Raw genomic sequence first — 24121 nt, 5'->3', positions numbered from 1 at the left:
TAATGTAAGTACCAGGTCATCTGCAAATGCTCTCAATTTGTATTGTTTAACTCCGACCTGAATCCCTTTAACCAACTGGTCCCTCCTGATCATATTAAGCAAAACCTCCAGGACCGATATAAAAAGTAATGGGGAAATAGGGCACCCCTGTCGTGTCCCTTTTTCAATCTTAAACTCTTCTGTTACCACATTATTTACAATTAATTTTGCTTTCTGTTCAGAATATATTGCACCTATACCATTTTCAAACCCTTGGCCTACCCCCATCCCCCGGAGGTTCTTCAACATAAAACTCCAAGAAATGTTGTCAAAGGCTTTCTCAGCATCCACAAATATCAAAACAGCCTTAGTATTTATATTCACTTCCAACTTCTCCAAAATGTCAATTATATTCCTTACATTATCCGACAAATGCCTTTTCGGGAGAAAGCCCGCTTGGTCCCCATGAATCTCCTCCATCAAAACTCTTTTCAGTCTCTTTGCTAAAACATCAGCAAAGATTTTGTAATCCACATTTAGTAAGGAGATGGGTCGGTAGTTCTTAAGTTGGGTCTTTTCAGTCTCTGTCTTTGGTATAAGTGTAATGTAGGCCTCTCTCCACGTATCGGGTGCCCTTTTCCCCTTCATAATCTCGTTGCAGACTTCCTTCAAAGGTTGTATAAGCCCTTCCTTCAAGACTTTGTAATATTTGGAAGTCAGTCCATCTGGTCCAGGTGATCTGCCCAACGTCATGTTTTGAATGGCATCTTCTATTTCCTGTGTTGATATCTCCTGATTCAAAATTGTCTTGCTTTCCTGCGAAATCTTTTTCAGCCCATTTTTCTCGAGGAATTGTTGTATATCTGTTTCATTCTGCGGCCCTTGTGTATACAATTGTCTAAAGTAGCTCTGGAAACAATTCCTAATTTCCACTGGGTTACATATGTTCTTTCCATCCACTTCTAAGTTTATTACCGTGTTGAGTTTTTGTCTCTTCTTTATTTGCCAAGCCAATAACTTGCCACATTTATCTGCAGATTCAAAAGTCTTTTGTCTCATTTGTTTAATTTTCCATTCTATTTCTTGATTCATCAGTTCCGTATATTGTGTTTGGTACAATTTGATTTCTCTTAGAATCTCTTGCGACTTTGGCTTCAATCTTAATTTCCTTTCCCCTTCTTTTATCTTATCCAAGATTTTCTCTTTCCTCTCATTTTGCTTTCTTCTCTTTAATGTATTTTGTTGTATCAAAAACCCTCTCATCACGGCTTTGCTTGCGTCCCATACTATTCTTTTTTCTACTTTAGACCTTAGATTAATTTCAAAATAATCTTTCAAAGTTCTTTGGGCCTTTTTACAGATCTCCTCGTCTCTAAATAGAGTGTCATTCATTCTCCATCTAAAAGAGCCAGTTGTTGTTTGCTTCATCACCATCTTTACTGCATTATGGTCGGAGAGAGTTTTTGGGCAGATTTCCACTTTCTTTATATTCGACGCCACACCGCTAGTCACCCAAATTTGGTCAATCCTAGTCCATGTCATTTTGGCTTCAGAAAAGAAGGTTCCCTCTCTCTCTAATGGGTGTTTTGTTCTCCAAATGTCAATCAAATCCATATTGTCAGTCATTTCAAAAAAGGTTTTTGGTAGTCTTCCATCTTTTGTGACTACCTGTCTTTGTGCTTTGTCCATATTTGTTGAAACTACTCCATTCATGTCTCCCATCATGATCAATTTATAGTCCATATAGTCCGTTAAAGTCTCATGCAACTTCTTAAAAAATTCTGTTTTCCCTTCATTTGGTGCATATACCCCAACTATCAAAAATTTTTCTCCTTGAAATTGAATTTCAATTGCCAAATATCTTCCTTGGTCATCTTTAAAGATTTGTTTCGGCTGCAAATTTTCCTTTACATAGATCACCACTCCTCTCTTTTTCACTTTGTCTGAAGATATAAATTCTTGTCCCAGTCTCTTGTTTATTAGCAATTTTCTATGTGCTCTTGTCACATGGGTCTCTTGTAAACAAATCAAGTCCAAATTATCTTTCTTTAAAGCATGAAATATATTTTTTCTTTTTCGAGGGTTATTTAAGCCATTACAATTCCAAGTTAGAAGTTGCAAAGCCATGATGGGGTTATTTAATTCCTCCTACAGCTCCCAATTGTTGTTCGTCCTTTGTCGATGGTTCTGTGTCTTTATCTAATCTTGAAGGATGTCCTTCTCCTGGATGGGTCTCTTTCTGTAGGTCTTCCTCGTGTTCTCCCAAGAACTTGTCTTTATCACTCACTGTTTTTATTCTTCTTTTCTTTCCTTTGTACTTAAAAGACAAGCCTTGGGGAAACTCCCACCTGAATAGTATGTAGTTCCTCTTCAGTAGTGTCACCAAATCCTTGTAAGGGCCTCTTGCATCCAAGATACTTTTAGGGATGTCTTTAAAAATCTCAATATAAAAATCCTCAATCCGAAGGGTTGTTTGATAATGCAGGTTCAATATTTTATCCCTCTCTTCTTTGGATCTTAGAGTTATCAAGCAATCTCTGGGTCTATTCTTCTTCTGCCTTGTTCCCAGCCTGAATGCGCTCTCTATTTTAAATTCTTCTTCTTTCAAATCTTGCTTCCAAAAGTCAGAAAACTCTTTTGTCAAATAATCCCCCAAGTTGTCTCCTTCTTTTTCCGGCACAAGTCTAATCCTTAGGTTTTTCTCCTTACGTTGCATATCCTGCATCGAGAGTGTCAGTTCATACTCATCCAGTTTCCTGTACACCGGTGGAAGTTTCCCTTCCACAGCCGTAGCAATTTCCTTCGCTTCTTCAGCTATCTTTCGCGTTGTAGATGAGTCTTCCAATAGTTTCCCAATTGCTTCTGCATTAGAGTTCACTTTATTTCCAAGGTCAGTTATACTTTTTGTATTCAGATCAATTTTCCCAGAGATTTCTTCAATTTTCTTATTTGTTTCCGCACCTTGCTTCTTTAATTCCTCTAAAGAGTCACTTATTTTTCCCAAGGCCTTTGTAAACGCATCTTCTGAAGACATTGTTTTCACTCTTGCCTTTGTCGCAGCTGCAGTTCCTGAGGCCCCTGATACAGAGGCCCTTCTTTGCAAAGAAGAGTCCACTTTGTATTGTCTACCAGATCTCAGAGTTGTTTCTTGTGGATCTTCTCTCTGTTTACCATCTGCCATAACAAAGTCTTTCATTCAAGGTCATTCCCACACTCTTAAGCTGTCAACAATAAAGAGTTCTCAGGTTTTAACTTCCACTTAGTTGCTGAAACAACCAAATCCTCTAGAGGGCGCAAAATCAGTTTCTGAACTTTAAGTTGTTCCCACACTTCCAAAAAGCAAAAGCCCTCCAAGTCCCTTACTTTGTAAAAGATCCAAATTGAAAGTGTCCTGCAAGTGACTTACTATGTAACCAAATACGATGTTTCAAGTTGAGAGTAACCAAAGTTTATATATCAGTTACTTTTTAACCTTATTTGTAACAGCCGTCTTTAGTCGGTGTCTTTCCTCTTTTTGGCAGTCCGACCCCCAGGTAGATAAACAGCGGTAATCAGTTCAATCTCCTTTAATTTAGGCAGGAAATCCCTTTAAAGTCTTCTTCCCCCCCTCCCCTGCCTTTTTGGGGGGGAGTTCTTTGCTTGGTGTTGGGTTTCTTAGCTCGTAAAAAGCTCCTGTCAAAAGTTACAGCTTCACTGTCTTCCGCTTTAATCTTGCTGCAGGACGGTAAGCAGACTTCCTTTTTAGTACTTATCCGTCTGGGTGCCCAAATTCGTAAATTTTAACGTCCAATTTATGATGCAAACTCAATCCTACTCACGGAAAGTTGCTCTTTTTTAATCCAAAATCTTCGGAAGAAGTCAGCGCTCTCCGCTGTTGGCGACGCGGCTTCGCTTCGCAGGCTGGGTGTGAGCGACTCTCAGCACCGCTCCCCGCACCCTCGGCTGATCTGTAGCCTTTAAAAAGGCTATTTCACGACGTCGGGAGGGGGGCAAAGGTGCCCGCCGAGTCTCCGGTTCACAGGCTACGCGCCTGTGACTTTTAAGGGTCCTTGCTCCGCCGTGAGCAACAAGACCCGAACCCGCGAAGCAGATCTCTCCCGGAGCTCCGGGAGAAATCCGCCATTCAGCGATTGCGCTAACCCGGAAGTCCCATCTTTATATGCCATGTTTAAGGCCCAGTGAATGCATTCCTATAGAAGCATGGAAACAGTTACTAGTGTTGTGTATGAACTTGGCAATAATTGATAAACTATGGACTGCAACCTTTTTGGGCCCATGGGCACTTTTGGAATATTGGGAATGTATTTGACACGATAATAATGGCTGCCACAGAGGTACGCCCACTCACAAATTAGCTGCTGTGGTGGGTGTGAGAAGTCAGAACTACCCATTCCACAGATGTCAAAGTACAGTAATGAAATTGAGATCAAGTAACTTGCCCATGAAACTGAGTACAGATGCGTAGTCTGAGCCCCCAAATACAAAATTGTCCCCTTTGACCCACAGTTTTCTACTCTCTAACACACTTTTTACAGAAAGCAAACCACCAATTTCAGAGAAGTCGAGATTTCTTCCCCCCCTCTCACTTTACCCTTACCCCATATGTTTTTCTCTATGTGTCCTAATCACCTATACACACATGGACACCTTCCTCCACCCCCAACCCCTGGTGCTCTGGGTTTTTTTTTAGTCTTCTCTCAGCACCTATGTTTCCTTTTTGCACTCAGCTATAGGAAAAATCCCACCTTCTTGCTGTCTCTTTTCCTTAGAGTCAAAAAGCCCCCTGCAGGTAGCATCCTATTAGAACCGTTCTCCCTCTTCTAATTGGATGCTACCTGCAGAGAAAGGGAGAGTCAACAGTTGTAATTGGATGCCACCAGCAGTGAGCTATTTTCTCTCCTCTTTTCCAAGTGTGCTAAGTAATCAAAATGGTAGCAGGGCCTCCATAGACAACATGGGAGAGAGTGAAGAGAAACTTGGACTGTGTGGCCATTATAATTTATAATTGGTCCAGAGGGGGGGCTAAAGAGCTTGATGGGCAACCTGGTAGGTCTCTGCGGCTGCAATTGTGTCCAAAGGTGCCACATTAAGGCCCCCAGAAATAGAGACATTAGTGGAAAAGAAAGCCTCCAACCCCCATTATCCCTGTTTGTGAAGTAAACATCTTGAAGTAAAAGGAGAAGGAGAGCTGTAGAGTGGCTTTTATGTCATAATTTACCTCAGTACAGCTAAATTTTATTTTAAACATTTCCCCCTTCAGTGCATTTCAGTGCAGAGTGAAAAATTATCTTGGATTTGTAACAATCTGCTACAGCACATACCCCAGCTTAAAATTCTGTGAGAGTGATAAGCTTTCTTAGTGAGCCGTATTTCCGTCTGATGCTGATCCAGAGCCAGGGGGGGAAAAGTTTCCTTTAGAACAAAGTTAGAACACAGCAATCTGTTTCTATAGTTAACATTATCAAGTCTCAGCAAGAAGGAAAAAATGATTACTTAAGGGAAGTCTTCCTTAGAGGTCTGCAGGAACTGCAGGGAGCTTTTTATGGCAGGTTTCTAGATTTCTTTTCATCATCTGATAAACAAATGACATTGAAACTGAAAACTATTTGATATTATTTTGGAAGAAATCACTCCATTTATGTTTTTGAGCTATGAATTTATTGACGTATGCATATATCTGCCTGAAAACGAGCCTTCCCATGTCCAAAGCTTACAAGTGCCTGTAGCACCTTTCATCTCCGGTTGCTGCAGGCATCCATGGAGCAATTCCTCCAGCCCTCTCTGTATCAACACTGATGAGGCTATTGAACACATGGCTGTAATATAAATTGGCCCCAAGTTCCCTGGAAATATTCATTGCAATAGTGAAAGGGAAGGGAGGAAATCTACTACCCTAAATTTTGTAAGGGACACTAGAACATTGACTTTGCTCATTAGTCAGGGTAAGTAAATGTTTTTATAAGTGTCAATCTCTTGCAAGTGTTAGCCTTAAAAGAAGGGCCAAGGACTTAAAAGTGAAGTGTAGATGGGTTCTCAGGATGCAAGACACAGTGATAACAGCAATAACCTTTATTGGACTAACAGAACTAAATAAACAGGGGCAAAGCAACTGCTTATATACATTTCTGAAGGCCTGGGCCACTCCCAACGTGATTGGCTGTCTAAACCTCCAAGCTGCGAGTCATAACTCAGAGTTTAAGGGCCAATGGCAGAGGCCCAAATCCTGAAGTGTTCTGTGATTGGATATCATGTATCGAATCAGAACACAGGGGCTCAGAATCCTTAGTTCAGACTCAAGCTCAGGCAACACAGACCACTGGTTACATAACAGTATAACTTTGGTTGCTTAGTGGTTATTCCAGGATAGCTCACTGTCTTGTTCTAATGTAAAATTCTTTCCAGATATATTTTCCCCAGTGCTTTTTTTCTGGGGGGACGCAGGGGTACGCATACCCCTAAATATTTTGTGAATCTAAGTTTGGCCTCATTGAGGGGCAGTATTTCAATATGAGTAGGAAAATGAGAATATCCCTAAACATTTTTTTTTTAGGAAAAAGCACTGATTTTCCCCATTCCTAAAACAGTGTGCAAACTGTATAAACATGCCATATTTCTTGCAACTTTTATTACCTTGTTTGTCTTTCACTCTTCCTGCTCAGAGGAACACTTTGTTTTTGAATCTAGCTTATGAAAGAGACAGTGACTTCATCAAAACTGTCAGGGAGGTTGATAGGTATTCAACTACGCCTTCAAACCTGGGCCTCAAACATTCAAAAATAGTTATTACACCACACTGTTCCACCCACATATAAGCCACACATTTAGGCATATGTGCCCAAATGCTGAAATATGATCTTGGTCTGATATGGTAATAATACAGGGTGATTCATAATGAAGTATACAGTTTCAACGCACTATAAAGAAGAAGATGAAGAATGTAATATATCTTATGTTACCTGTAACAGAATTGTAGGGGAATGTTTAAAGTTTTTTCAGAAACAGTCACAGATGTTCTATGTGTGCACCCTTTGTCACACGACACACATCAAACTGGTAATCCATTTCTGCTCAAATGCGAGTTAAGATATCTGAATTAAGTGCAGTGGTAGTGGCTGTGATACACTGTTTCAGCTCCGCTAAATCAAACAGGAAGGGGAGGGGTGAATACGTTGTCCTTTACGTACCCCCACGGATAAAGTTTCAAATTTTTCATGCCAATTGTAGGTACATTTTCTGCTTGGAGAAAATGCCGTCACTCAATAATAATAATAGTAATAATTTATTATTTATACCCCACCCATCTGGCTGGGCCTCCCCAGCCACTCTGGGCGGCTTCCATAGAAACCAAAAACACAGTAAAATATCACACGTTAAAAACTTCCCTGAACAGGGCTGCTTTAAGATGTCTTCTGAATGTCAGGTAGTTATTTATCGCTTTGACATCTGCTGGAAGGGCGTTCCACAGGGCGGGCGCCACTACCGAGAAGGCCCTCTGCCTGGTTCCCTGTAGCTTTGCTTCTCGCAATGAGGGAACCGCCAGAAGGCCCTCGGCGCTGGACCTCAGCGTCCGGGCAGAATGATGGGGGTGGAGACGCTCCTTCAGGTATACTGGACCGAGGCCGTTTAGGGCTTTAAAGGTCAGCACCAACACTTTGAATTGTGCTCGGAAACGTACTGGGAGCCAATGTAGGTCTTTCAAGACCGGTGTTATATGGTCTCGGCGGCCGCCCCCAGTCACCAGTCTAGCTGCCGCATTCTGGATTAGTTGTAGTTTCCGAGTCACCTTCAAAGGTAGCCCCACATAGAGTGCATTGCAGTAGTCCAAGCGGGAGATAACCAGAGCATGCACCACTCTGGCGAGACAGTCCGCAGGCAGATAGGGTCTCCGCCTACGTACCAGATGGAGCTGGTAAACAGCTGCCCTGGACACAGATTTGACCTGTGCCTCCATGGACAGCTGTGAGTCCAAAATGACTCCCAGGCTGCGCACCTGGTCCTTCAGGGGCACAGTTACCCCATTCAGGACCAGGGAATCCTCCACACCTGCCCGCCTCCTGTCCCCCAAAAACAGTACTTCTGTCTTGTCAGGATTCAACCTCAATCTGTTAGCCGCCATCCATCCTCCAACCGCCTCCAGACACTCACACAGGACCTTCACCGCCCTCACTGGTTCTGATTTAAAAGAGAGGTAGAGCTGGGTATCATCCGCATACTGATGAACACCCAGGCCAAACCTCCTGATGATCTCTCCCAGCGGCTGCATGTAAATGTTGAAAAGCATGGGGGAGAGGACAGAACCCTGAGGCACCCCACAAGTGAGAGCCCACGGGTCTGAACACTCATCCCCCACCACCACTTTCTGAACACGGCCCAGGAGGAAGGAGCGGAACCACTGTATGACAGTGCCCCCAGCTCCCAGCCCCTCAAGACGGTCCAGAAGGATGTTATGGTCGATGGTATCAAACGCCGCTGAGAGATCCAGCAGAACTAGGAAACAGCTCTCACCTTTGTCCCTAGCCCGCCGGAGATCATCAACCAGTGCGACCAAGGCAGTTTCAGTCCCATGATGAGGCCTGAATCCCGACTGGAAGGGATCCAAATGGTCCGCTTCTTCCAGGCGTGCCTGGAGTTGTTCGGCAACCGCCCGCTCAATCACCTTGCCCAAGAATGGAAGATTTGAGACTGGGCGATAGTTGGCCATCGTGGCCGCATCTAAAGATGGTTTTTTAAGAAGCGGTTTAATAACCGCCTCTTTCAGTGGGTCTGGGAAGGCTCCCTCACGGAGGGAAGCATTCACCACCCCACGAAGCCCATCGCCCAGTCCTTCCCGGCTAGCTTTTATAAGCCAGGATGGGCAAGGATCCAGGAGACAGGTGGTTGGTTTCACTCGTCCAAGCAGCCTGTCCACATCCTCGGAGGTAACAGATTGGAATTGATCCCACTCAACTTGACTAGACAGAACTCTAGCACTCTCCCGCCCCGGCCCTGCTCCCATGGTGAAGTCTACTTCTTCCCGAATCTGAGCGATTTTATCTGCAAAAAACTTTGCAAAATCATTGCAGGAGAACATGTGGCCCGTACTGGGCCCTGATGTTGCAGGTGGTTCCGCTAAATTGTGAACCACCTGAAAAAGTCTCCTGCTGCTGTTTTCTGCAGATGCAATAGAGGCGGTGAAGAAATTCTTCTTCGCCGTCGCTATCGCCACTTGGTAGGCTCGACGTTGAGCTCTAACCTGTGTCCGGTCAGATTCGGAATGAGTTGTCCACCACCGGCGCTCTAGCCGTCTCAACGATTGTTTCATTGCCCTCAGATCCGTGGAAAACCACGGGGCTGTCCGGGCTCCATGCAATCGGAGAGGGCGCTTTGGAGCCAAACAGTCAATAGCCCTGGTTAACTCCACATTCCAGCGGGCCACCAGGGAATCAGCTGAAAGGCCATCAACATGGGATAAAGCATCCCCTACCACTCTCTGGAAACCATTTGGATCCATTAAGTGGCGGGGGCGGACCATCCGAATTGGTCCCACCTCCCTGCAGAGGGGATGGGTCGCAGAGAAGTCCAGTTGCACCAGGAAGTAATCTGACCATGGCACTTCTTTCGTTTCGCTTTTACTTAGTGTCAGATCACCAACATCCATAGAGGTAAACACCAGGTCCAAGGCATGTCCACGGCTATGGGTTGGGCCAGACTTATGCAGGGACAGCCCCATGGAGGCCATGCTTTCCACGAAGTCCCGAGCGGCCCCTTGTAAGGTCGTGTCGGCATGGATGTTAAAATCCCCTAGGACGACCAAGCTAGGTGTCTCCAGGAGAACATCCGCCACGACCTGAAGCAGCTCGGGCAGGGAATCCTTGGAGCAGCGGGGAGGTCGGTACACCAAAAGGAATCCTGTACTGCCCCTATTGCCCAACTTCCAGAACAGTTCCAACAGTTACAGATTCCGTTTTGCAAAATTCAAGAACACAAAACACCTTCTCCACTGCAGACACAGCCATTTTGCCTGGCTAGTCACATGACATGCTTGCTATTGCCTACGTCATTTCCCTCAGTAGCAGAACACAAACTTTATGAGTACATCTACCTCACGGTTCGCAATTGTGGTCCGTGTCGTCGCCTGTTACTGTCTTACATCATCTGGAAACTGTATACTTCATTATGAATCACCCTGTATTATCTCTCCTTCAAAAAGATGACATGAAGTTTGCATCCTAAGAATATGTATGTGTGAGAGGAAGAGCAACTCAATTTGTTCAACCAATAGGTATTTTAGAGTGTGGTGGGATCACAGTTATCATTTCCCATAGTTTTTGAAATATCATATTTTTGTGGTGGAATCAGTTAATTATTGCCGCTAACCACTTTGTAAGTTTTTATTTTCATATTAGTAGAATGTCTTTTAATCAGTAGTAAGCTTTCGGATGTTGTTGTTTCACTTAAAATATGTATTATTATTTTTTGTATTGTGTCTACTAAGAGTTGGTGTTCCACAAAGGATAAATTATTATCTATGTATCCACTGTCACTTCTACTGTGCATATTTTCTTTCATCTTTTTCTTTCTTCAGGGACACCTTGATAGTAACTTGTACCAACAGTGCCACAAGTATATTTGCAGGCTTTGTCATCTTCTCCGTTATTGGTTTCATGGCAAATGAGCTCAAAGTAGACATTGAAGATGTTGCCGACCAAGGTATGAGAGTTTGTTTCAATTTATGAATGGTATAGCATGGCGTAATGGTGTCCCCCCCCCCCCCGGTTTGCAAGTCAGCCTGCAAATGTACATTATTCAGAATACTGGGGTGGGGGCACTACCACAGGCTCCCAGTCTGGATTGGGTTTGCTGTGCCCCCATTTGTATATTGGGGAAAATAACTCCTATTGGAGTAACTAGGAGATTTTTCTGCAATGCAAATCCCCAGTCTGGATCAAGACCCTGGCCTAGGAGGTAGGACAGTTTTAATAATTTGCTCCCCTCTGTGATCCCATTCTGGACTGGGCATACAATTTGCATGAGTGAAAAAAGCTCTCAACATGAGGTTATTTTCAGATGTAAATTGCAGGTGTGGGCCAAGGAGAACGTGCCCTGAAGGGCCATATGGAAATTCTCCAAGGGCCACATCTAGCCCACAGGCCAGAGGTTTCCTATCTAGCCACAGAGGTTCTGAATTGGGCTCTGGAGCCAGTGATGAGCTAGATGAGGGTAAGGAAACTAAACTTAAATCCAGATGAGGTGCTATTAGTCAAAGGCTTACCTGTCCAGGGACAGAGTATCAGCTTGTTAAGGATGGGGTTACACTCCCCTTAAAACAGGACTGGGGAACTTGTAGCCCTCCAGATGCTGTGTTGGCACTTCTACCACCCTGATTGTTGGCCATGCTGGCTGAGACTGATGGAATCCAGAGCCCAACAAGACTGGAGAGCCCTGTATTTACTTAAACAATTTGTATACTTCTTAATCACAGTTGTCTCTAAGCAGTGTAGAAAAGACCCAATATAATAAGACTAAAAATGAGTTAAAGTTATAAAATCCTTTATAACTTTAATTGAATCCTAATTAAAGTCTGCTGGAATAAAAAGGATTCAGTAAGTACAGGGAGGGGACCTGTCTGACCTCATCTGGAAGCGAGTTCTACTTCTGAAACTCAGCAGTTGTTCTCATGTGTGCCCAACTCTTAGTGGCCATAACTCTTGCCTGACATTAATTTAGGGGGTCCAAATCAAGGGGGATCTGAAATTTCATTTTCTGCAATTAAATTTTCCCAGAGGGCATGATGAATTTTAGAAACTCATTATTTTGATTCCTTAATTTACTTTCCACATGTAAGAAGCTAGTGCAAACAGACGCCTTATCTATAGTAGTCAAGAAGAAATCTTTAATCAAGAGATGAAAGAGCATGCTTATGAATATATAAGGTCCCTTAAGCCTTCTTGCCCAGAAAAGCTGGCAGTTAGCAGCAGGTTTTAAAGAGAGTTGCTTGCATGACATCACAGAAATAAAAATAATCTTCAACCAACAATTCTTTTAATGCTTGTCATAGTTCCCAAACATTCTGTGAAGTACCTATTTAAATTAACCCTCTTGATGCTGAATTATACCAGCCCTACTGCATTACAATGTAGTGCAAAAAAAAAAAACTGATGGGGAAGGGGAATCTGTCTACTGTAAATAAAACACAAAGTGGCAATGAAGAAGGCTTTTCACTGAAAAAGGAATTGTGTTTGTGCCTCAATTAAAACCAGTAGGATTAATGAGGGACAGTAGATGTCTTTCATAATAATTTTTATTATTATCAATCAACAGATAAATATTAGTTTCTTGTGTTCTAGGTCCTGGGATTGCCTTTGTAGTATATCCTGAAGCTTTAACCAGGCTTCCTCTTTCACCTTTCTGGGCTATAATTTTCTTCTTGATGCTTCTAACACTTGGCTTGGACACCATGGTAAACTTGCCTTCTTTCACCTACCTTGCTGTTGACTGTTACAGGACCAAATAGTACATCTTTGATTAATTTTTAACGTAACTGGTTACAAGCAGGAGCCTAGCACATACCCAAGGTTTTCAGGCAAAATAAACATACAGGCAGTACACTTGTATGCATGTCTGCTCAGAAATAAATCCGACTGAGTTCAGAGGGACTTAGTCCCAGGTAAGTGTGTGTAGGATTAGAGCCAAAACTGATTTTGAGGTTAAACCCCAGTACTAGAATTGACCTCAGTGAAAATATGTCACAGCAGGAGCCATACAGAAGTTAATTACCACATTCAAGTTGCCTTTGGGATCGAAGAAGAAACAGAAAGGTGTTAATCAGGCAGACCTGTAGAGAGAGTGACCCACATACTGCAACCAAACTTGAGCAAAAGTGGAGGTTTTCACTTCATGGAAGGGGCTAGACAGCGGTTCCCAAACCCCCTTCGTTCCATGGACCACCTGAAAATTGTTGAGGGTCTTAATTATTTTCCCCCTGTTGTGTTGGTTTTACCCATCCTTACTTGCTATATGCTGTATTGGTTTTACCCATCCTTACTTGGTGTCTCTCAATGATACCACTCATATTGAGAGTATCTAGGCTGCTGAGGAGGAAAGAAAACTTCTGTTTCAAGGGAGGGGGAGAGAGGTGTCATGCAGCTGATTCCATGCATACTTACTCAGAAGTAAGCCTCACCAATATTAATGATAAAAATGCATAGGACTGCAGCCTTAGAAGGTTGATCTCATGCACCTCTGCTCAAAAGTGTTCTCTGTGGTGCTTACTTGAAAGTAAGGATCGTGGTTTACAGCCTAGAAAACTTAATTAGTATTACTCCTCCTTACTGGTGTCTCTCAACAATACCAGTCATATTGAGAAGGTCTAGGCTGTTGAGCAGGAAAGAACATCTGCTTCAAAGAGGGGGAATAAGAGGGGTGTACAAAATGGAAGGAGAAGGGAAGGAAACATGGTGTTTGGGAACTTGTGGGCTAGAGGGCAGTTGGCTCAAACTTGGCTGTGTCAGGCAAAGCAGGGGCAGGTAAGTCTACTGGCATGAAGTAAACTATTGTCCTAGCAGGAGGCTGATGTTTCCAAGTATGCAGAGCCACCAGGGGTCAAGGAGAACCAATTTTGTAGAGTTGTGGAGTTGGTGATGAAGCTGGAGGAAGTGATGATGTCTGGAAACAAGACTGCTTGGGGTGTATTTGGAAAGGCAGGGTAGGTGTTGGAAGTAGGCACCCTTTTCAGCATACTTCAAGATGTCTGATGTCTCCGTTGGAGATCAATTCAATCATCAAGTATTGCCATTTTAAGGCATATGGTGCAAGAGGGCCAGAAACATTATGTGGAATGCGTGTTGCTTCACTGTTTTGCATCTCCGTTGCCACAAATGTATGAGTAAAATTGCTCCAGTGGATCATTTGAACTGATCAACCCTTCACTCAGAGCTATCTGAGTAGTTTTGTATGTTTTAAAGATTATTTAGATTGTGCAGGCCAGCATAGAACCATAGAATTGTAGAGTTGGAAGGGACTCCACTGGTCATCTAGTCTAACACCCTGCAATGCAGGAATCCTGCCCACAGCTCTCCCTGATTAGGCTTGAACCACCAACCTTCTGGTTAACAGCCAGATACGTTGTCCCATCTGCACCTTCTTATTCATGCTTGCTATTTAACCCACAGTTAATGCAGATTATTGTGTGCAATCTTACAGGAATAGCTTGGTGTAGGGATCTACATTTTGCTGAGTAGAAGAGTCAACTAGATGATCTTCAAAGAGTTTACATACCAGTTTCTGTTTCATAGAGTGGTTTTAGCAGCAATATTACATACGCCATGTTAAACAAAATGTGTTATTGTGTGTATGATTACTATTGTCCTACTTGTTCTTTTTTGATATTCCTTAGTTTGCCACTATTGAGACGATAGTGACATCCGTTTCAGATGAGTTCCCAAAGTACTTACGTACTCACAAGCCTCTGTTTACTCTTGGATGCTGTGTCTCCTTTTTCATCATGGGCTTTCCTATGATCACTCAGGTAAAAGTGTTGCCATAATATGTACACATTACATCCCATGATTTCTCCTATTGCAACAAGGTAGGAAGAAGTCCATGGGATTATTAGGTTTTCAAACAAAATGCATGGATCAAAGTGAAATTTTATGTGTGACATGTGATACTGTGGGATTTAACAAGATTACAAAATACGATTTGGCATAAAGGTAATATCTGCATTCTTGCAGTATCTTATTATCATAAATATTACCTTTTATACCACAGGCCACTTAATTTTTAAAAATTTCATCTTAATTGAGAACAGATCTGTTCTGTGATGCAATGCATTCCAGTATGTATCAGGTGGGAAGAAGGAATTGGACCATGCATCTGCCAATGTATGAGACAGAATGCATAAAATGGTCTTGCATGTGGGCTCAGATTCCATATGGAACTGAAATACAATGGAATTTCTTAGTTCATGGAATTCAGAGAGTGTTTCCAGAGTGGGTGGGCTACATGATGTTAAGCAGCAGTAATCTAAACATTTTCCTGTCTGAAAATACTTAGTTAGTTGAGTTGCCATACATTATCTCCTAATATCTTTTGACATTTCTGTTACTAATTACCTGTTTACTTTTAGGGTGGAATGTACATGTTGCAGCTTGTGGACACCTATGCAGCATCCTACTCTCTTGTTATAATAGCCATTTTTGAACTTGTTGGCATTTCATACATTTATGGTAAGAAAACAATGTGCTATATATCTAGATCACACAGTGATAAGTACATGTGAAAATGTGTTGAGTTGCACACAACTCGTCCCACTTTTAGAAACAAAAGACTTTTATCATTTAATGGTTTGAAAATCAAACATTTCTCTGGAATTTCACTCAGAGTAAGAAAACTGTAATCTTTTTTATATTACTGCAGCTGGACTGCTTAGATAAGCAAGTCATTTGTTATAGATAGCACTTTGTTAAAATTAAAGTGGATGTTCAGTTAATAGCAATATAGGCTATATAAAAGTAATGGTGAGGCATACCAGCCAGATCAATTTGTGTGGTACAAAAATAAGAATATAGGTTCACAGTAGCCAAGGTTCAGGTTCTAATAATGGCTTAATAACGATGGTACACTCATGCACTTTTAGTTTGTATAAATACAATTAGTAAGTCATATTATGTTTGTAAGCAATACAAATGCAAAGTGTGTTTGTATGGAAAGGCACAAGTAATATAAAGAATTTGTTCTTAGTAGATAGCACCCACTGCTTTTGTCTGAATGCCTGCTTTAAACAATTTGAATAACTTAATTAGGACAATGACCTGTAATAATAGCCTATCAGGAGCACACACCTTCTCCCCACCAGTTATCTTGCAATACACTGTGAATTGCAAGAAAATAATATGTCTTGGATGTATGGAAATTTCTGCCTCCAGTTTTCAGAGAGTGGCATGAAGTATGATTTTTTAACAGTATAATATCCAGGTTTATGTTGTCAGAGGACTCTGAAGAATTCAAGTTTTGAAGGCTGCAATCTTCAAATCAGCTACCTTAGAAATCATTCCACCATAGGCACTAAGAATGCTATTCATATATAATCTGGGAATTGCAGTCCCTTCATGTGTCTGAGTCTTGCTTGCACATCTCCAGTACCTTATGATTGTACATGTGAAATATGACATGACCACAACCATTTCGCTCATATCTGAGATTAGCATTTTCATAGTTGATGGCTGTGCAGGCATGATGTTGCCTACCATATTTAATGTTAGAAATTAAGCACTGTCGTTAGCCCTGCTCTTCCTTTTCTGAAAATGTACATGTCTTATCTCTCATTGTTGGAAGATTAGAGAATACACGAAAGAAGTTATTTTATATTTTCATTTATGAACCTTGCAAGGAGGCTAAGAATACAGCACTCTGCTGTCACGCCAGTCTGTTCAAGGCTATCTGGTTTCTTCTACAATATATACTGATATTGCAGTTAAGACATTCCTTTGTGCAATTAAGAAATATTTTGTGACAGATCTTGTAGGGAAACTAGAGTTTCTGAGTGTGTGATATGTTTGGTAGATTGTAGGCGCAGATTGTCTGATTAACTGGGGGGGGGGGGAATCTGTCAGTCAGTTGAGCTTATTCATTTAATTTTCACCTCCACAAAGTCATTTCTAGAAATACACCAGTTCCTGAAATTTTAAGAAAATAGGAAAAATAAAAGCTCATGACTTTAGAAGTGGAGTATGAAAAGTTTTGACGTGAATATAAAGGATATTTACTATCATCTTGGCATGGTGGGGTTTAAACAAAAGTCAACTATCTTGATAAGCTGATCAGAGATTTGGTAGTTGAGGTTTTGGTAGGTGAACCAGCAAATCCATTAAAAAGTAGCACAAATCTCTGCACAAAACTAAGTGGTAACCAAGAGCCTTACAGGTAAGGAAGTGGCTGCTTTTGAATAATTCTTTTTCAGCTTCTTTCACATTATGCCACCAGATGTCCCCAAGACCATCCGTGCTGCCTGTGATTCCTTTCTCACTGACTCATTGTCTATATCAGAGAGGATCTCATGCTCAGTTCCCATAAACTCTCGGCTAATGACAGCTGCTTTATTCAGCATGAGAAATAAGCAGGATGGCCAGCGGAGAAATAACCTATGAATTGTCTCTTTGTGCACTTCTATGTTATGGATGTGGAGAACAGGGGCTATGACTCTTGGATTCCCAAATGGGTCCTGCTGTCACTTTCCCCACTCCTCTTCATAAAACATGCTTGCACTATAAGTCTGCAATGGCACCTCTGTTCATTTAGTCACGCTAACAACTGCAACTGAATTCTTTTGTGTATGTGCATCTGCTGCCTACATTGGAATCAATGTGTATCTTCATGTGCCTATTTGAACCCAGATGGATTTCTAGAGAAGGGCAGAGTCCTGCACATTCATGAAGTTCCCACTATTGTAAGAATAGGTATGCTGGATCAGACCAAAGGTAGCTATCCCAGTGTCCTGCTTGCTACAGTAGCCAACCCTATGTATTTTGGAAGTCTGCGAGCAAAGCTTGAAGGCAATACTCCATTGCTTCCCAGTGACTGATATTCATTGGCATACTGCTTCTGATTTGAAAGGCTCTATATAACCTTTACAGCTTGTAACCATTGATTGATCTATTGTTTCCACAGGCCCTTTTATTTTCACTCCTTCTTAAGGATTTGCAGCATAGCATTTTCACTGATACTGTACACTACGTTTTTTACTGACAAGAGCACTTTTCTAGCTAGTCACTACCTGTTCATTTGGGATCTTTTGTCTCAGTGTGCATCATTTCACACACACATGAAGTCCCATTTGCCATTTTTGTTCCTTTCCGTTTTGGTTACACCCTTTTTTTGGAGCTCTTTGCAGCCTAAAAGAGTTTTCATAACTCTGAATAATTTGATGTCAATTATGGCAGATGGTGATCTATGAGCGCTTTGGGTTATTTTCCAGTCCAAAGCCAGCAGTGAGAAAGTCCTGGGTTTACACAGGCAGTGTTGACTGGATTACAGGCAATCTAGGAAATTGCTGGGAATGTAAAATGATTCCCGAAGGCAAGCTAGTAACTGAACTGTGACAAGCAGGGAGAGGCAGTCTGAGAGCAGCTCAGCCAATGCCTGAGTGATAAGTTGTTGTGATTGAGTAGCCCAAGCTAATGTTTATAGTACTTTTGATGCCTTTCATCAAATGAACCCTACTGGGTTGGTAGCTGGCCACCCACAGCAGTGGTGCTGAAGAGTATGAGATAGCAGGGCAACAACCCTTCCTTTAGCAAGATGCTATATGCACAGGGAGAATAAGCCTTTGAGTCTCACTGCCATAATCCAGGCACTGGGTCTCGTAAGAAGAAATGAGAGATCTGGATAACTGAAGCTGTACCATGTATGACAAATATGGTTTCACCATTTAAGACAGCTTTTCCCAACCTGGTGCTCTTCAGATGTTGTTGGTCTACAGCCCCAGCCAGCATGGCCAATGATCAGGCATATCAATGTAAGAAGAGGATCAGGCCAATGGCCTATCTAGTCCAGCTTCCTGTACTTACAGTGGCTAACCAGTTGTCTGTGGGAAACCCCAAAGCAGGACCTGAGTGCAGCCACACTGTCCCCACTTGAGATTCCCAGAAGCATACTGCCTCTGACAGTGGAGGTGGAACATAGCCATTGCTGCAAGTAGCCATGGATAGCCTTATCCTCCATGATAGGAATTGTAGTCCAGGACATCTGGAGAACATTAGTTTGGGGAAGTCTGTTCTAAGAAATTGCCAGTTTCTCACAATCAACTATTCCTATTGGTAAAGGAACCAAGTCATGTTTGGAAACCAATTGATGCTCGCAGCCTGTTTCCATGGAAACCAACGGAAGCCATATGTGTCCTCATCCAATAAAATTTGGAACAAAATAAGCTGCTGACAGATCTCTGAGTCAGAAGTGGGGAATATCCATAAAAGGATTGTATAGTCTGTAGATTTGTGATGAAGTGAGGTTCTTCTCTCTCTCTGCCTGTACCTTTTAACAACAGCAACTGCAACACCCCAAATCGCTGCACCAGATGTTGTTTATGAAATGGGTGATTGCGTACTGCTGTATGTCTCAAGAAGGAAGCATTAAAGTGTCAGGCATCTCTCTTTACATCTTCCAGTTTGACTTACTGTAAATGAATTGAATACTCGCTGGATATATTGCGAGGCATTTCAACTTTAAGACCCGCTTATAAGATTTGTATTGCCCCTTTGTGCTATTTTATTGTAATAGAAACACATTACAGACCTAGCTGGAAGTGGAAAGAATTCTCATAAAACAGCATCCTTACAAGCTATAAGAAACTCGCACTTAGAGAGAATACAAACTGGGTGCTATTCCTGCCTCTAGCAGAGCATTCCTGGCTAGCCATTTCCTCCAGCTCTGCTGAGGGATTGTTGAGAGTCAGCTAAGCTGGTTTGCTTACATGTTTAACTGGTAAATTGGAAACTGAAAGTTTCAAAAGATCAAGAGTTCAGAAGAGTCAGGAGCTCCTGACTCTTCTCTCTTTCATCCTGAGACAGATTATCAAGCAAGATTCAGGGATGAGTTGGTGGATTTCACAGCTCTGTTAAGCATAAGCATAAGAGAGCTGAGCTGAGCGACCCAAAATAATCTGAGAGACTTGGTAGTGCATCCTTCCTTTCTCTAAAAAATATCGACCCATCCTTACCCTGGAAAAAACTGACCAGTCTTGCTTCTTCCCTTTGTCTCACTCTTGCTCTTCACTCTTCACTTTCTTTTTCCAAACCCCACTCTTCTCCTCTCTCATTGTCCTCCACTTAAACTGTCCAGCCAACATTACAAGTGGTTTTCTTGTTATCAGATTCAAAAGTCTATATTCTAACCTTGTCCCAGTTGATCTTTCTGCTACCTTCTATACATCTGACCTTCACCCTGACTACTTTCATACCTTAGGAACGTAGAATTAAATAGCTCAGCATTGTCTACAGTGGTTCTCCTGAGCCTTGGGTGAGAGGGTTTTTCCTAGATGCTAGGGACTGACTATGGACTTTTTGCATGCAACAACATGTGCTCTACCACTGAGCTATCACCCTTCCTTTCGGCTTTCACAGTTTTGTTCTCTTCCTGTCAGTTTGCTTACTCAATAATGCCACTTGTGGGGTGCTCATCTGCTTCACCCCACTCTGTCTGGCTACTTCAGGGGTCTGCTCTTGGTCTTCACTGTGCCCCCTATACACTGCCTTGAGTCATCACAGCAAATGTCATGGATTTTACAACCACCAGTATAACGATGACACCTAATTATACCTCTCTGCCCCAGAACTGTCCCTCTGTCCAGTCCTGTATACCCAATCCATCTGATAAGTCTGCTTCCATATCTTCTCGTCATGACATACTCAACGTGTCCTTCGAATCCCTTTCCCACTTAATCACTCTTCATTTCCATCAGCAACATCACTGTTCTCCATTGACAGTGCCTTGAGGGTAGGAATCTCTCTATTTTTGTCTATGCAACTCAACCCAGCACAGGGGTTACTGATGGTACCATAATACAAAATCCCTGAAATATATTGACTCTCCTTGTGTTGACAGGAATTCCTGCAGGATAACAGCTTTTTTTCTGGGGGTACTCAAGGGTATGCAGTACTGGCACCTTTTTTTCTAGAAGAAAAGCACAGAAGAGAAGTCTGCTTGAGGCCGGTATGGCTGGGTGGAGAGGAAATGGATGAAAGCAGCATTGGTGTTTGAATGGTGCAGCAGCACTTGTAATGATTCTAGGCCATTTGGCCCCCATTTAGGCTGCAAAATGCCTTGAACCAGAACTGCCTCTGAATCTTGACTGTATGTCAAACCCCTTACTTTCCCTCACATACACATTATTACAACTTGGCACATTTAATTGGTAAAGTGCTTACAAATTATTACTCCACAACATTTGGTCTCCTAGTGATAGGATCAGACAGTTCTGTTCTTTTCTAGCTCTCAGTATGTCCTTTCAGAGTCTGTGCTGATGTTATGTTTTCCAGCATGAGATTAATAACTATGATGGGAAAACATGCACAAAGTGGCATTCAACAGTTCGTGTGAGTGTAGATTATCTACCTTGCTGCCCTTCCTCCTCCACCTCAATGGATCAGCCGATAGCTTTGCAAGTGCATTCAGGGTTGTGCATGTGCATGTGCATGTGAGGTAGAATAAGACACTTCTTGTAGCACTTCAGTCACTGGTCTTCACATATGATTTCTATCATAATTGTACCTATATTAGGAAAACCTAGCCTAATTTTAGTTTTACCGAGCATTTGCCATAGTTTGCCATATATAAGGATTTGTCTAAATTTGAAATTTGAAGGACAACCCATCTTTAAACATATTCCTCTCTGTGTTGATGCCATTGGGTGACCTGCTGTGCTATCACACCAGTCTGCAAGTCACCTGCCAGCCTTTGACTTGCAATGCCTTCTGTGCTATCCAGCCCTGGCCTTTTCCAAGTGCCATTACCATATCTGCATTAACCCTAATACCTTGCAATCTTAAGATGACTAATTATTAGTAACAAGTGTATCTGAATTCTCCATCCCCTGACAGCTTTGGACTAAATTCACAGCACTTCAGGTTATTTACATCATAGGCTTTTGAATAACAGTCCAAGACATTTTGGGGCTTGAGGCAACAGGGACAGATAGTGTATCCCCATGGTGGTAAAAATATTGTAATAAACTAAATACTTTTACTGCCCTTTAATGTCTGGGAACATAAGAAACCTAGAGCAGGGATGGGGAACCTGTGTCCTTCCAGATGATGATGGGTTCCAACTCCCATCAGCCCCAGCCAGCATGGTCCATGATTAGGGATGGTGGGAGTTGTCATCTAGCAACACGTGGAGGGCATTAGGTTCCCCATCTCTATTCTAGAGCATCAGACTAAAGGTTTATTTAGTTCAGCAGCCTCTTTTCCACTGATAATTCTGGGAGACTCATACATAGGATATGATGCAACAGCACGTGTTGTTTGGCCCCTCCAATTTTGTCTCACAAGGAAGCTTATAGAACAATATTGTATTGTGAGGTCTGTCCACAAGTTACACTTAACACAGGTACAAGCTGTCTTGACATATGTACAAGTGTTTGTGTGTGTAAAAGTGTACACTTGTTGCTTTGTAAAACAACCAGGTGTTCTTCCACCCTTTAAAAAGTGATGCTTTAAGCAAGTGTTGCTCTCTTAGTGTAATGTGTTTACATGCCTCTAAGCAGATAAAACAGCATGTCTGTAGGGGGAAGAAAGCCTTTCTAAAACATCTTTAAAATGCTTACAATTCCTATTCTGTATCTGTAATATGAAACTGCTAAGAAACATTTCTGTGCTATTCATGTCTTGACCACTGAGTGGCGCGAGTGAAATGTCAATCCTTACATTTGTTGCTTACTCTTACTCTCTCCACATTGACTGTTGTTACTGTGAAACACTTAATATTTACAGAAAGAAAACCCATGCCTTCATATTTTTCTCATATCCATTTAAGCCCATGCTCTAAACTTTGAGACTGAGTTAAAACCATGAACTAAGCAAATGTATTTGGATTTCTATTCAGTATTTATTCCCAAGCCTTTATGGCAGTTATCTTTTCTAAGTATCCAAAAGGGCTTGAAATGTGTATTTTTGAAGGAAAGCTGGCACGCCTACTGCTTTATTGTCAGTGATACAAGTTTAGGAAATAACAATAGCTCTAAAAGTTGTGAGTTGTGATAAAATACCTGGCAACCTTGGACTGTAAATATATTTGAAACAGAAGTCTGTTCCTTGTTTATTTCTCTTCTGCTGAGATCCCCAAGTAGCCCTTTTCTTTGTAAATAAATTTATACTTCATGCTTATGTTGCTTGCCTTTACAACTCAGCCACATTTAACCATCAGAAAGGCTTTTGAAACTGTATAGAAACCTGCACCACCTGCTTAACTGGAGGTGAAACTGGGATGTGTTTACACCCCGTGAACAGCAGCAATCATTATTTCAAATGTCTGTCAGTTCTCAGTGAAATCTATCACCTGGCTCCTGCCTGTGTGACAGTCCGTCACAATAATAGGTGATGCTCAGACTGATCATTGTAGCAGTAAATTAAGATGGGTAGGATGTATGCCCTATCCTGCTTTCTTCTTCCATACAAATAGGCCTTTTCAGCTATTTAGCTGAATTAGAGTTTCTCAGTTCCGTGCTGCCTATGGAAGCTGATATGTCTGGATGCTAATTCTGCCCTTGTGCATGCCCAGGTTTTTTAGCGGTACAAAAGAAGCTGCGTCTTGCGCAAGCTCAGACACACACACACAGCCCCTATATAACTGGTGTCCTGCTTGAAACAAGCTGCCTCAGTTTTGTGGCATATCTGTACTTCAAAGTATAAACCTTAAACTAGTAAAGCCATGATATCAATTTAGACTTGAATAAATGTATTCCCCTGGTCACCCATAGGAGAGCTGTTAGTTGTCCCCTGTGTTACAGAAGCCCAGGCATTTAGTGTCACCAGTCCTACTCTCTTCCAGCAGAGATTTGACAGGCAGCCTCAATTTTGACTTTCAGCCATTTCTTGAAGTCATTTTTATTTCACCAGGGCTTTGCAGCTATTTAATTAATACCTTGATTATTCAGTCACCTTAATCGGCATTGCATAGTTGTTGTTGTTGTTGTTGTTGTTGTTGTTGTTGTTGTTGTTGTTATTCTAAACTTTAAAAAGCAGCCATAGGTGATCAGTGTTTTGGACCAAGTCAAATAGCAGCTTTGGGGTAGAGAGAGAGAGAGAGATGATTTTTATTAGAATTTTGACATGGGAGAAAGGGTCATTGTGGTCCCAGTTCTGACCAGACACACCCACTCCCTACTGGCGACTGTAATTTAAAACTTCCAAGTAAGAACCATACAACGTCAAATTACACATTTAACTTATGGTAAAAATTTAACTTAGCATGTTTACTTATCCAGGATATGGTCTTGAAGGCACATAAGACTACAACCTTGCTGAAGCTAAGCAGGCCTGAGTCTGGTCTGTGCCTTGACAGGAGACCTCCTGGAAACCACAATTATGCCACCTTGGATTCCACAACTGAAGCAAGGTGGAATATAAATCAAAACAAAAACACCAAAATGTAGTATGGTACCAATACATTT

The 24121-nt window shown here is 42.0% G+C and overlaps 1 protein-coding gene across 1 annotated transcript in view; it reads left to right on the top strand.

Moving 5' to 3' along the window:
- The window catches only part of SLC6A5 (solute carrier family 6 member 5), a 91634-nt gene that overhangs the window by 49662 nt on the left and 17851 nt on the right, over positions 1–24121 (top strand). The window contains exons 10-13 of the mRNA XM_083598417.1: positions 10544–10668; positions 12306–12418; positions 14354–14485; positions 15086–15185. Coding sequence (XP_083454543.1) covers positions 10544–10668; positions 12306–12418; positions 14354–14485; positions 15086–15185 — 470 coding nt within the window. The remainder of the gene's footprint in view (positions 1–10543; positions 10669–12305; positions 12419–14353; positions 14486–15085; positions 15186–24121) is intronic.

This window comes from Podarcis filfolensis, assembly GCF_964270895.1.
Source record: "Podarcis filfolensis genome assembly, chromosome: 1".
NCBI classification, from domain to species: Eukaryota; Metazoa; Chordata; class Lepidosauria; order Squamata; family Lacertidae; genus Podarcis; species Podarcis filfolensis.
Note: the sequence above shows the minus strand (reverse complement) of the source record. Positions and strands in the feature narration are given on the sequence as shown.